Below are 15,124 nucleotides of genomic sequence, written 5' to 3'. Positions count from 1 at the left end.
TACAAATAAAACCCATTTCCGGTTTTGGTAGAGAATTGCTCAAGGATTTTGATAAACACTGGAACGCCCAACGCATGCTCAACTTACACGGACGCCCAAGCCTCCCAAAAAGGTGGAACGGTAACTTCAACTCGCTGGTTCTCGGGCCTAACTCAACCAATCAAGATGATTCTTCTTTCCAGGGATTTGTTAGGATGTCTAGATGATTCAAGAACTTTGCAGAACTTAATTTGAACAAATCTGTAATTTCTGCGACCGAAAACATCGTTCCAACTTTTTTTAAAAAGCTGCCTCCACGGAATTTTCGGCGAATTTTTTTTTAACGCGAAAAAAAAAGTTGGAACGATGTTTTTGATCGCAAAAATTACAGATTTGATCAAATCAAGTTCTGCAAAGTTCTAGAATCATCTAGACATCCTAACAAATCATTGGAAAGAAGAATCATCTTGATTGGTTGAGTTAGGCCCGAGAACCAGCGAGTTGAAATTACCGTTCCAACTTTTTTGGAGCCTTGGGCGTTGGAATGTTGAAACTGATTTTTCATATATGGATAAAGCAAAAATAATTTATTTTTTCTGAACAACTTTTCAGTGATAAAGTTTTGCTGGAAAAAAGCTTTAAAAAGCAAATTAATCATATTGAAAATAAAAATCTGCAAATATTTCTAAGATATAGCAAAAAAAAAAAAAACAAATTATTTTCAAAAACTTCAATAATTATTAAGAAATACGAAGAATTATTGACGTGTCTTTAAAATCATCAATCGTAAAACAACGAACAAAGGTGCACTACAACGTAAAATTAGTTTTTAATTGTTAAGAAGATTTGAATCCAAATTTCGTTTCAATAAATTTTATCTTGTCTCGTTGATTTTTTAAACTAAAAAAAAACTTGCAATTTAAATGTTTTTTTTTTCGTTAATGATATCAGGGTATTTAACTTCAATCGACAAAAACAATTACAATACAATTTTACCCAAAACAAAATAAAAATAAATCCAATAAACACATCTGTGAAAGTTTTCTTTGTTTTTTTTCTTTCTTAAATTTAGATATATGAATCATTTTTGCAGCACTTCTTTATTTATTTGTTTACTTGAAACAATCTAATCAAATAAGTTTTATAAAAAAATGTTTACTTTTTTAACTTTTATTAAACATTAGTTCCGGCCCGCCACTAGTTCAGCACTATCAGATCTGGCCAGCAGGGCCAAAAGGTTGGGCACCCCTGCTCTAAGCCAAACAAATGTATCAACTCGTCTCAATCGGAAATCAGCTGTTTCAGCTTAAGAGGGCAATTTCCGGTCTTCCGCAGTGGAAGTATATATTTATCTGGGTGAATTTTGATTGATGCACGCCGTAAAATCGAGCCAAACATTTCATTAGGGCACAAAAGCAAAAACCGCGATTCGAGAAAATCGCTTGCAAAAAATGGACAACTTGTTTCAATTCCTGTTTAAAAAATAAGCTTGACTGATGGTATTTTTACTGATGATACGATAAAACACATCATTATCCTCAACTCTGCTTTACTGCTTCTTAATTTATGTTGATTTTCGCAATAAAACTCATAATTTTAAAAAATCTCGTTATTAGGCCCTTTTAGCTATCCAACTGCTGTTCATAATGGGCCCTTTCTAAATGCAATTTCGAAGAGAACTGAAAGGGCACTAAAGCGCTGTCACCAGATTGTTGTTTTGAATGATGTTTATGTGCCCTTTTGTTTAGTTGGAAATAATGAGGAATTCAGTGGAAATTTTGATAATTGGTGAAGTTTTGTGATTGAATGGTGTAGATAAGGTATGTAGAACAGAAAAATTCTTCAAAAGTGTACTGAGCAGCGGCCACGGGTCAGTATTAAATAGTGTATTTCGATGAAGTTTTTTTTCTACAGAAATGCTTGGTGAAAAGTAAACCAAACTTTGCTTTGAAGTGATTTAGTGTTAAGAATGTATGAAAAGTTCACTTTATAACACAAAAAGTTCTACAACTACGAAAAACTAACGAAAAACAAAAGGGCACATTTGAACTTTTATTTTGGGTTTGGAGTGAAAATTGTTATGTGCCCTTTTGTGTTTTTGATTTTTTCAATAGGAAATTGTTTGCTATCAATCTGATTCTTGGAGGGCATGTAGGGAGTGTACTAATGAGTGGAATAGTGGAATAATCCCGAATGTTTACGTTTTGGTTTTGTGCCCTAATGAAATGTTTGGCTCGAAATATCGTACGTTACGTTCGATTGCGCCAAAAACTGATAAGATTGGGTGTATAGTGAAGTCAATTTACGTGACCACTTCATTCACCGTTCAGGGAAATCCCAAACTCTAAATTTGTCTGGCCAAAAACGTTCGATCGATTTGCAGCTTGAATTAGCTAAATCATTTCCAAACAGCCGCGCAAAGTGAACAGTTCACAAATTGCGTAATCGCACCGCGCCACCGTGTATTTTGGATTCTCATCATCATCACCGTTTGGCATTCCAAACCTGAGGGTAGCGTGCCTTGAATATTGGTCAGTAATCCATTTTGGACGGATTTTGGCGCTGGTCATTTCGGGGTGTAACTGAGCTAAGTCACCTAGACTTAGTATCTTCAGTTAACACTTTTGCAGCAGGTTGCTTTCCAGACGATTCTACCGCGGTCAGTGTAAGAAGTGGGGACTTCTTTTTATGTAAATTTGTCGACCGATGGGGATATGACTTTTTTTTTATTTCTGGCTACGAGATTCGTTGGGTTCGCTCCCGAAGTCTGGTTTGTGCTGCTTGACCGCGAACCCGTGAAGAGGAGCCAAACTAACGTTTGATGTCATTTTGTCACCCACTGGCTGGGGGATGAGTGCGTCATTCTTTTATTTGGACAAAAAAGTCGTTAACCCTCTACAATCTAACTCCGTCTTGGCTCTAACTACAATTTGGCAGATATAAAATTTCGGCTAATTTATTTATATTCCTAAAGGATTCGAAAGACTAATTATGATAGATAGAAATAAAATTATGAATTATTTTTTTGTTATATTCTGAAATATGTTGAACTAAAGGTTGTAGTATTATACAGCGATTCCATGTCAAACAGGAAGGATCCGAATCAAAAATGATCCGATTTGGGTCAAATTTGGAAAGGAGTTTCTTGACCAAAATAATAAGACCCGTATTTTTTTTGTTTGGCGATTAAGGTGCTCCTATCCGAAATAGGGTGGTCCAAAAAAAGACTAAAAAGGGCGGTCCTTTCGTAATATCTCCGGCTGAACCAATTTTAAAGCGCCACATTTAAAAAGAAAGGTTTTTAGTTGGTCTTCTAAGAAAAAATATGTTGAGGTCCGAAAAAACCATTCCTATGAAATTTTTTTTTTGCTGATTTGAAGGTCTCGGGACCAACGAGCTAATATCTGAAAATATTTTTTTCTGATTTCTTGTAATACTTTACATAACTTTTATTAAAACATTGTGAATATCCATTAAAACGAGAAAAAAACTACTTTTTTCACTAAAACTGAGATTACTTTTTGCGTGCGGCGAGTCGAGAACCCCAGTTTTATGTTCAAAAAATCGTATCTCTGAATCCTGTTTAATGGATATTTGCAATTTTTGGATATGCCATGTAAAATATTACATGAAATCAGGATTTTTTTTTCAGATATAGGGCAGCGAATAATCAAGAAGGTTAAAGCTGCCAGAAATAAATAATTAACAACAAAATTTTCAAATATGAGCTCTTTAGTCCCGAGACCTCAGCAAATTAAATTTTCATAGTATCTTTTCAAATATTCGACTAGTTTTATCGGACCTCAACACATTTTTTCTTAAAAGCTCAACTAAAAATCTTCAATTTAAATTTTCATTGTATAAACTTGTAAATTGGCAAATGTCAAAGGTTGGTTTGAGTACACACTAGAACTTTTTTTTTTAAATCTGTTTTCATAGCATTAAAAAATAAATTTTCACCTATAAACAAAACAAATTTGAAGACATTTGGTTGTATCATTGTCGAGATATAGCTATTTGAAGTTAGCAGTTTTAAAAAACGGGTGCCACGATATCTCAACACTGTTTTGACCAAATCGGCTCAAAATTTTGGTGAGTACTCGTTAAACAAGTCCCGTGTGCATGACGAAGGCCGATTTTCAAGAAGTTTATTTTAAAAAAAAGATAAAAATATTTTTATGTTTTTCATATAAAAAATCACAAGTTTTTAATTTTTGTATTTATTTAAAATTCAAAATTTTAAAATCGAGCTCCATCATGCACACGGTATAGGTATGTCTTGAGAGTCTTCACCTAAAATTTCTGCCAATTTGGTCCATCCAATCTTGAGATATCGTGGCACCCGTAAATCAATTCGGTGTTAAGAGAAAAACGCTTACAAAGTTTGAAAGTTCGCTTTACGCATGGCCAAGTTTTGACCTTAAATCGTCTCTTACTCAGTTTAATCAAGAAATATCATCATGAAACTTTCAGGAGTGATTGAAAATCATCTTTTATGCGGATTTAATAAATTTTCTGTAATATGAAATTTTGTGATTTTCTACATGTATGTAACCCCTTAATCTATTTCAACTTTTTAATATTTGCTACAACAGATAGATAAAAACGTAAATGGTTAGGATTTTTTTTTTCATAAATTAATTGATATTTTGCAATTATGTTAGTAGCATAATTGTCATGATTTATAAAGCATTTCGTGATACTTTAAATTTCAATATATAGAAAATCAGGCTTTAAATTCGAAGTTTATTTTTTCATGCTTTTTCTGTTTGTTGAAAAATAAAATAAATTATTGATTTTAACTAAGGCTGGTACAAATTTTATTTAAAGTTGTTGTTACCCCCCCCCCTCCCCCCACTCAAAATTGGCCCCAAAAATCAAGGCGCAAAAATTTTTTTTTCCAAAAAACTTCAAAATTCCAATGGAAATTTTGAGTGCAATCAGCAGAATTCAATTTAATATGCATTCCCCTGCGTTTAGAATCCCCCCCCCCCCCTCCCACCCCAAAAACTTACTTTGTTCATACTTCAAGCTTTCTTTTTCCAAAAGGTTCTATGTACATAGGAAACCCATGACGCATTGGTTGTTTTCAGAATTTCAGGGTGTTAAAAAAGAGCCATGGCAGTGTTGCAACTCTAAACAGTAGATTTTCGCATATTGTTTCGCGATTTAAAATGTCACAAGAAGCTATTTTCCATCATTAGTTTTTCATACAATTTGAGACTTAAAAAACATCTTTTGAGCTAAAGTACATGATGGTGCAAAATCTTGTTCCAGAAATATGAATTTGAAAAAAAAAAATTAAAGATTCGAAAAGGTGGTAATTTTTTTTATATTTTAAAAAGCTAAATCAAATTGGCAAAGAGTATTCAACCGAATTTCTGATAAAGTGCACCGTTTAGGTTAACATTTTAGGAAATTTTAACATTTCAAAGCCAAACCTGAAAAAAAAAATATTTTTGAAGTGCTGAGAAAATTTCCTACAATTTTCTCTCTAAGACTTTGAAAATTGGTCAATTGGTTTCTGAGATAGACCTTTTCAAAAGATATGCTTGATTTTAAAATTTCTAAATTATCAGTATTTAGGCCACATAGGATGTCAGAGCATCGGTGATCAGTTGTCAAAATTCTCCGGTATGATGGTATGGCATTAAAAAAGGATAAAACCGGATATAGATCTCTGAAGTGTCGATATAGTTTCCGAATCAATTTATTACATAAGCTCGAGCTGGTCTTCACCCAGAGGAAGTTCCTGTTGAACTCGTCGTGACCATCACGTAGGAGGTCCCTATGATCATGCTCGGAGCTTTCATACATTCCCATCAAGTCGGGGTATCAAACGAAATGAGTTGCGCGAAGGAAGCTTCTCTCTCCGCTGCCGAAACTTGAGTCGAATTCAGCGAGAGCGAGAAAAAAGCCCCCGCGCCGGCTAAGCTCGCGAGAAAGCGCCGAGCTGGAAAACAGTTGTGCTCCGCTGCTCAAGAAGTGCTGACCAACGTCGTGTCTACGCCGCGTATCGTTGCGTTTTTCGTATAGAGTCAAGTCCACACTCTTCAACCTTGGGCTGTAAGGAGGGTTCGGTTCGGGTTGATCGAGTTTGCAAGTTTCGTAACTCTCGTAATTCAGCCGTGTGTGCAAGTGAGGCCTTGCGAAGTGTTCAAGCTTGGCCGGATTACGTAGTTTTGGGGCGTAGTTCCGGTTCGCGCAGAAGAAAAAAAAGGAAACAACCGCTGAAGCTCGGGTTTAGCTGCACTGAAAGAGGATGTCGGTTCTTGTCGTGTGAGCTAATCAGCCATTGATGAGAACCGTCGACTGTGCAAACACGGCAGACGATCATTGACGATCGCGGGTAGTCCTACAGAGTGAAGTGTAGTGTAAATATTTTCATGAATATTTCCATCGTGCCTCGCGACGTAATAAATTGAATGCTAATACGGAGTTCACATCGCCAGAAACAAAAAAAAACGAATCAAGTGCAAAAGTGCTCGACGATTTTTGCTACATCACACGCACGTACTCTGGAGGTTGGCGGCGCGATCAGTTGACGTCACACGGAGGAGATAGAGCGCGCAGATTGTTGCCCACAGATCGTCGTCATCAACGTGGTTGTCGTCGTCGTGGGTACTCCCCCACCCATTACAACCCTTCGCCGAGGCGGTTGGCTTAGCTTAGTCAGCGCGCGATCGGGCTCAGTCGGCTCCACAGGTTCAACGGCTCCGGATCTTGGATCGTCGAGTCGAGTCGAGTTGAGTTGAGCAGCGCAAAAGCAGGTGTGCATCGTTGCCGCCACCACTGGAAAAGGGAAGGGGAGCCAAAACCGGTTGAGTCTTCTCTTTTGGGGGGCTGACCTCTTCTCGTCGTCGTCGTGTTGGTCGTCGTCGTCATTTTCGCCAACGCGCCCGCCGCCGCCAACAGGACCTGGGGATACATCGGAACGAATCGGGCCGAACGTCGCCGTCGTCGTCGTCGTCGCATGTTCAGTGAATGGGTCATTTGCGAAGCGGATCTTGTGCCTGCTGCTGCTGCTGCTACCTTTGCGAAGAAGAAGAAGAAGAAGTAACAGTAGTGAAGATACGAGGATAAAGGAAAGCTGAAGAAGAAGGAGTACACCTCTTACGACTGAGAAATCAAAGACAGAAAGAAAGAGAGAGGAAGACGCACAGAAAGTTCCTATTTTAAGCACGAGATAAACACGAAGAAACAGTTATAGGAATATAGATATTTATTGCTTCTACGAAGGATTAACAATGCTCATCACAACAAACTATAGTCAAAAGGTAACGGTTATTCGTTTAGAATGTTGTTAAATATGATCTCATCATTCATAGCATCAATACATTTCGGTGGTAATTTTGATGGCATGCATTGAACACAGATTTGCATAATAATATCTATGAATCAACATTTTTCGATTTATTTATGACTGAGATTTATTAAAATGAAAAGATTACAGTGAACCCAACAGTATGCCTAATTGTAACGATTTGTTACTTGAGTAAGTACCTAGTTTTTGGATTTTCGCAAATTATTTCGCGAAAGTTTGGTTTTTTTTTTTTTATTTTGATGAAATTTATCCATACATTCCCTTTGTCAAAAGGAGCAAGTTAAGGTACATCGTTTTGGAGTTATAGTCACTTTTCAATTAAAATTTTCTGGATTTTAACTTTTTTGTAAAAAAAAACTTAATGAAAGAAAGCCAACTCAAAAAAAAATGGTGTTGGGTTAGAAATGAAAAGTCGGAAATTCGAAAAGGGTTTGAGTGGCCACCCTTAGATTATCAAAAGACTATTTAAGACAATACATTGCTAAGGCCATTGCATTTTTTAATTTCGAGTTTTTATCTTTTAAACTTTTTACAAATTTTGAATTTAGGGAGAACTGACGAAAAAGTTTCAGAAAAACAATATTTTCATAAATTCATAGATATTTTTCAAATTTTGATAGCTGCGTAACTGTAATGATATATAAAGCAATTTGTCATACTTTTTGACAAAAATTTTTGAAAATCAGGCTTGAAATTTGAAATTCAGTTTATTTTTTCTTAAAATAAAATTTGTTCAAGCCTTATTTTTATATTTTTGATAAAATAGGGCACTTTCGGACTTTTTGCAAATTTTGGGTCCACAGATCGGAAAACGATTTAAAACTTAAGGAAAAAATATATTTTCATAAATGCATTGCAATTTGGCAAATGTTCGGTAGCAGCATAATTGTAAATATGTGTAAAGGATTGTGAAACTTTTTTCTTCAAAATTTAAAAAAAATGGACTTGAATTTTTTAGTTTAGTTTTTTTATGAAATACAAACGTTTTTAGTTTTTCATTAAGGCTGTTGCAAATATTTTGCAAAGTTTTTTTTTTTCAATTTAAGTAAAATCAGTCGAAATCAATTAAAAATGCGTTTAAAATAATGTTTTACATGTTTGGGTTTTTTAAATCTTTTTTTCACTTATTTTTTTTTTGTTCGTCACATTTTTTTTTTTTTTTGAACTGATAATTGCAAATCAACTGTACAGGTTTACAATGCATTTTTCCAGCTTTTTGTTTTTTCATTGTAATGTTGAAATTCTGGCTTTTTGTTTCAAATTTCTTTTATTTTTTGTATTGCCTCCCTCTTTTCCTCTACCTTGGCCAAAGTGGAGGGACAAACACTTTGAAAAATATTTGCACCAGCCTAAAAAAAATAAAAATAGCTTTATTGTTTTTGCATTTTGAGAAATTTAAAGAAATTTTAAATTTAATACAAAACTTTTTAAAAACATATTTTCACGCGAAAATTTGTTTTTAAAGAACTAACAGTTATCATGCTTTTGGAGAATAAAAATTATTATTTATTTATTTTTTACATTTTTTCATCTCTTTTTTCAAACAAAGATTTTGGACGAAGATGGATTTGACAATTTTCAAAATTAACCTTGAAATTTAATGAATTGAATATAAATTTTAATTATTTTTGAAACACTGATTGTTTCTCTCTGAATCAAAATTATTAGTGCTTTTATTTTTGTTTTGTCTTCATGTAATGTTTCTATTTGTATTGTAATTGGCAATAGTTTAAATTATTGAATATTTTGAATTTACAAAAAAAATTGCTTGTCGATGTTAACAGTTTGGATTTGCAATCATTCGTGAGGAAAAAATTGTATTATTTGAGATTCTTGCAAAGCTGTGAAAAAGTCGGGCATTAAAAATAAGATTTCATTAAAATTCAAATTTCATTACTGAGACACTCTATTATTCTTGATTGATTGATTGAGTCGTATCGTACTGGCTTATTAGCGTTGACACTCTGTCTCCCATGGACCCCACAACATTCCATCCTGGTCAGGTCGACCGGGAAGACAACAACAACAACAGTACTCAGCCACTAGAGATGTGTGTATTTACCCTATCCCGGGTTTACTGTTGATGTTGGCGCAGAGCAAAGTCAACGCGGAGTACAATCCCCGCAAAGAACTTGCTTTTTTATCTTGCTAACCACCGCGCGCGGATTTATCATACAAAAATACCGCAATAACACACCACACCTCGCTGTGCCGTGCCGGGCTCTTGTTTGCGCGCAGTCATGGTCACACTGCTGCTGCAGCTTCTTCAATCGCTGAGAAGCCACCCCAGAAGCGCAAACATCCGCCTGAAAGTGTGTTTGTTTTGATGATTAAATTATCTCTTTATACTGGGGGCCTTAATTGCTGCACCCGCGTGCGCGCTAGAATGACGCCGTTAAGTGGGAGAAGATGTTATCGTTCTTATGACCGACCTACGTAAAATATCTCGAATTGTTTTATGTGATTGCCCTCTTGTTGTTCATAGATCTAATGAGTTGCATTTGTTCTCCTCTCTCTCACTTACAGCAATACCTGGACTCGCTATGTGTGACCGAAGCCGAAGATTCCAGCTATGACAGCGACTGCGATGGGGACGATCTGTCCCATCAGCAGGTGTCCCGGACCACCAGTGACACGCTGGGTCAGGAATTTGCCGAGTACGTCAGCAGCCATACCGCAACAGCAGACCAGTCATTCCATCAGGACAGATCACCCGGCTACACGCAACGGGTGGAGTTTGCCCTCAAACTGGGATATACCGAGCGGCTCGTCCAGGCCGCTCTCCAGCGGTTGGGCCCAAACCCGGCCCAGAACGAACTGCTGGCCGAGTTGATCAAGCTAGGCTCGCAGCCTGGCGTGAAAGGAACGACCGGTGAGTTCATTGCCGGTGATGGCGGTGACTCGCTGCTAGCGGCATCAACCGAGTACGGCGTGCCGGGACTGTTGCTAGTGCCAACGGGACCGGGAAGCGGATCGAGTGTCAGTGCCAGTGAAGAATCTCTACGTCCAATAGTGATAGACGGTAGCAACGTGGCCATGAGTCACGGCAATAAGGAAGTGTTTTCGTGTCGAGGCATACGCCTTTGTGTGGATTGGTTTAAGAATCGTGGCCACAAGGATATCACCGTGTTTGTGCCCAAGTGGCGGAAGGAAAGTGCGCGCCCGGACAATCCTGTTAAGGACGGTGAAATACTGAACGAGCTGGAAAAGGAGCGCATGTTGGTGTTTACCCCGTCCCGGTTGGTGGGAGGAAAGCGGATGGTGTGCTACGACGATCGGTATATTTTAAAGGTAGGTGGCTGCTATCTGTCCTCGTTTCGCAACTTCTCTAAAGCCCTTTTCAAGCGGATGTATCACATTTGGCATAACGGGGTTTCCAGATGGACATTTGGCATAATGAAAGTTTGGCATAAACGAAAACGGAAAACCATCAGGTTTTGTTTTGTATTTTTTTAAATGATATTTAACTGGGTGCAGAATAGTTGTCCGCAAAGCGGCCTCAATTTAGAACTGTCAAAGCGGAACCAATTTACTGTTCGCATAATTATACCAAGAAGTGGCAAGTATTGTGATCGATCTAAAATTTATTTAGTCAGGAATAAAAAAAAAAAATCGATGACTATTGAGGTATTCGAAGTCAAAACATCTTAATAAGAGGTTTGAAATCGAGTTTGGCATAATTCGTCGCTAAAATTTTATAATCGCTATGTCTACAAAATCTATGTTTATATAGCTTTTTTAAATGTTAGCGACAAATTATCAATAACTATCAATAGTACTTTCCAAATAATATTGGATAATCTTACTCCGATATTATCACTACACATCAAAGATACATAATCTCGGAACTTCCATTCGGTTGCTCTTCTGATTCACGAAATTCCACCCACTTTTGACACAATTTTTCATCACGTGGAAAACAAAAAAGGCCTCTTTTGGCCGCCCATCGTAAGGGGTCGTGCATAAACCACGTGGCCTTTTTTTGGAGAATTTTTGACCCCCCCCCTCCCCCCTCATGGTTTTTCGTGGTTTCACGCCAACCCCCCCCCCCCCCCCCTATATGGCCACGTGGCTTTTTCCTCCCAGGTGAAAAATCTTAAAAAAAACAAAATAAGTATAGATTTCAAAAATATTTATCCACAAATGATGTACCGTCAGTGGTGGTGACTTTTGGTCAAAAAACGATATTACTGTTTAACACAATAAGAATTTTAAATTATATCGAAATAAATAATGTTGGGGAATGCTCCTGAATTTACCAACATTTTCCCAGAATATGGCTAGAATAATCACAACGTTCATAAATGCCAATCGTTTTAAAATTAACTCAAACTCACCCTTTAGAGGGGGTGACATTGGGTCAAATAGAAAACATTTTAATTTGTGTAAGTGCTGTAACACCATTAAAACCAATTTAATAATATATAAAAAAAACAGAAATTCACTTAAAAGTGTGAAAAAAATATGATACCTCAAAGTTTAAGGTAAATAATAACAGTATAACAATTTATTGAAATGGTACAGAAAGTAAAAAATACTCTCAACAAAACAAGCAACTTAGTAAACAAAATTGTGGAATTGCAGTGCAATTAATTGCATCCAGAATAAATATGCTTTAAGAATTAAAGCTATTTTGATATATAATTGATTTTGATTCATGATTTAATTTAAATGCGCTTTTAAATATTTTCTTAAAATCGAAATTAATTAAATAGAAAAGTTTTGTTTCAGGAAAAAAATATTTTCATTTTATTTTAAGGAAAATAACTAGTTATGAAAGCTCCTAGTTAATATTTATTTTATTCCAAACATTCATAAAAATCCAAACTAAAGCAACTTTTCTTTTTAATTAAGCATGATTGATTCCAATGATTCAGTGTGTCCAAAAAAGTCGAGCTGTTTAATTTTTTTCTCCATACAAGAATCAGAAACAGGGACAAACATTCAATATTACGACCTTTTGAAATGTTAGTCTTATTTTTTTTGAAAATATTGATTTCGAAAAGATCGGAAAATTTCACGAAAGTTTTATTTATATACATTGAAAATCACACCATTAGTTGCTGAGATATCGACATAAGAAAATTATGGGTTGTTTGGGTAGTAAACATCCATTTTTCTGTTTTAAAATCTTTGCATGGCAATATCTCAGCAACAAAGCAACAAAGAATTTTCTCAGCATTTCAAAAATATTTTTTTTTTTCAAGATTGAGCAAACATGGGCACTAATTTTTTTAAATTAATAACTGCAACTATTTTTAAAAAAAAGTTTCCTTAAAATAGCTATAACTTGAAAACGGTGCACTTTATGAAAATTTCACTAATGTACTTTTAGATTGCAAATTCGATTTTACATCGAAAAATAAAATTGAAATTAAGTTGCGGTCAATATTTCGATTTTTTTTAATCAGTATTGATTCAGTATTGAAAAATCAAAAAATTAAAATTTAAGAATAAAGACCGATTTTGTATAGAATTGCTCGAAAATCGATTTCGTGTCTTTGGAAAAGTTGTAGACAACGCGCTAAAAATCATTCTTTTAGTCATTGACATCCAAATTGTTTAAGTCTTACTCTTACTTTAAATTGATTTTGCTATCGACTACGTGCTTTGATAAATTTAAAAAAGATTGAGCTAAAATTTGGAATTTATTTTACATTTTTTTTCAGTTGTTTAAATAGGCAAATATCTACGATTTAAGATTTTTGATCCAACTTTTGGTTGCTGAGATATTACTTCAAAATAAATACAAAAAAATATATTAAATAAGTTAATTTTTCAATCTTTTCAATATCTTTGAAATTATTAACACTGGGACGCCCAACGCATGTCCAATATACACGGATGCCAAAGCCTCCCTAAAACGTTGGAACGGTAACTTCAACTCACAGGTTTTCGGGCTTGTCTCCGCGGATTTTCGGGCGATTTTTTTTACTAGAGCAAACAAAAGTTGGAACGACGTTTTTGATCGCATAAATTACAGATTTGATCAAATCGAGTTCTGCAAAGTTTAAGGATCATCTAGACATCCTTATAATTCACTCAAAAAAAATGTCCCAGTTGGTTGAGTTATGCCCGAGAACCAGCGAGTTGAAAATACCGTTCCATCTTTTTTAAGGAGTTTTATTTATGTTGATCTTTAACGGCATTGTATTGAAATTTATTTCACAAATTGATATCGGCATTTGAAAATTAAGTGACTCTTTAACACTTAAATTATTTTTATGTGTCTATATATTTGAGTGGTTTTATCTCAAATATGAAGTAAAGGGTATAGTATATTTTCTCAGCTAAAAAAAACTAATATTTTCAGGAAAGGGCACCTTTGGCCCCTCTATTTTTTAATCTTTAAATTAATTAAGAAACAAAAACAATGTTTGCTTGAAGCTCGTTTTTTTTCTCGGAAAATCTAAAATGTTTGCCCATGTTTCTCTTTGGCTCAAGAGATGGTCCCTATTAACATAAAAAAATACCTACAACTTTGACGATGGATAGTAAACGTGTATTTTATGAAATGTTATGTAATATAACAATCCGAATTGTGTAACCCATGAAATAAGGAATATATTTTAGACCAAAATATTCATCAATTTTTTTTGGTTAATCTTAAAGTATGTATCGTTCGTTTTTTCGTTACTGGTTATTTTTTAATGTTAGACATTTCACTTGCAAATGAGGTAGTGAAACTGAAATTTGGCGCGATAATCCTGAAATTGGGATTTTTAGTTTCTTTGTACTTAAAAAAATATTGCATGAGAGAGGAGTTACATGAGTATTAAAATGTGTACATTCAATAGCAGGCTCAAAGTATTGAAAAGCCGAAATATATAATTCAATATTGAATTGGAAAATATTATGACATTGAAATATAAGTAATAATTTTAAACACAATAATTGTATGGCTTTGAAGTGTAACAAAAAATGTATGCATATAAGTAAATTCAAAGCGCGTATTTTTTTGTTTTTTTTTTTTAAGAAAAGATTTTTTTTTAAAGGCCACGTGGTCAGCCGTCGACCCCCCCCCTCCCCCCCATGGCTTTTCATGGTTTTTTTCGGTCGGATTTCGGACCCCCTCCCCCCCCCTAAGGAGACCACGTGGTTTATGCACAACCCCTAATGTCTACGAAGAAAAAAGTGCGAAGCACTTAATTTTTCATCGAAAACATCAACATCAACAGATCCAAAATGTTTTATAATAATTCACTTCAGCAGCAAAAAATATGTCACGCTTGAGCTTGAACATAGCCTTCTACTTTGTTTATGTTTACAGCTGTAGTGCAGATGTATTAGTGGGGAGCAGTGGGGAGCTTTCGAAAATCACGTTACGCATTCTGTCTTTTCAGCACCCAGATATTTAACTTTAAGAGATGATGATTATTTTCAAAACATGAATTATCTCTGTATTTTTTTTTTTCACAATAAATCTAGAGTTTTTTTTATTGGACCTATAAACATATGAAACACAATAGTTTATATGACCTTGTCAAAAAAAAAAAAACTCTAGAAATGTATTTTTTCCTTTTTTATTTAAATTTTTCTCAATAAGGCTAGTACAAATATTTTCAAAAGTTTTTGTCTTGTCAATTTATGTTTTTGCATTAAAATGAAAACAAAAGTTATCAGAAATGGTTTTTAATCGTGTTTTTTACCGTTGTACATAACAATTGACATAGGGCTTTAGGACCATATTTTGTACATTTTTTACCTTTTCAAATATTCAGCAACAATTTTTTTTTATTCAATTTTCCTTTATTAATTTATATTTCAACCTGTTAATGTGATATAAGTTTTGCCCTTCTTTAAATATTTGGCAATAAGGTT

The 15,124-nt window shown here is 34.9% G+C and overlaps 1 protein-coding gene across 2 annotated transcripts in view; it reads left to right on the top strand.

The window, feature by feature from the left end:
• The window catches only part of LOC120427002 (probable ribonuclease ZC3H12C), a 45,560-nt gene that overhangs the window by 24,383 nt on the left and 6,053 nt on the right, over nt 1–15,124 (top strand). Inside the window, exons 1-2 of one of the 2 annotated variants that reach the window (XM_039591819.2) lie at nt 5,946–7,256; nt 9,830–10,594. In XM_039591819.2, coding sequence (XP_039447753.1) covers nt 7,227–7,256; nt 9,830–10,594 — 795 coding nt within the window. In that variant the 5' untranslated portion in view covers nt 5,946–7,226. Of the gene's footprint in view, nt 1–5,945; nt 7,257–9,829; nt 10,595–15,124 lie in introns of those variants that run through there. The other variant, XM_039591818.2, reaches the window with a different exon arrangement.

This window comes from Culex pipiens, chromosome 3 (assembly GCF_016801865.2).
Source record: "Culex pipiens pallens isolate TS chromosome 3, TS_CPP_V2, whole genome shotgun sequence".
NCBI classification, from domain to species: Eukaryota; Metazoa; Arthropoda; class Insecta; order Diptera; family Culicidae; genus Culex; species Culex pipiens.
Note: the sequence above shows the minus strand (reverse complement) of the source record. Positions and strands in the feature narration are given on the sequence as shown.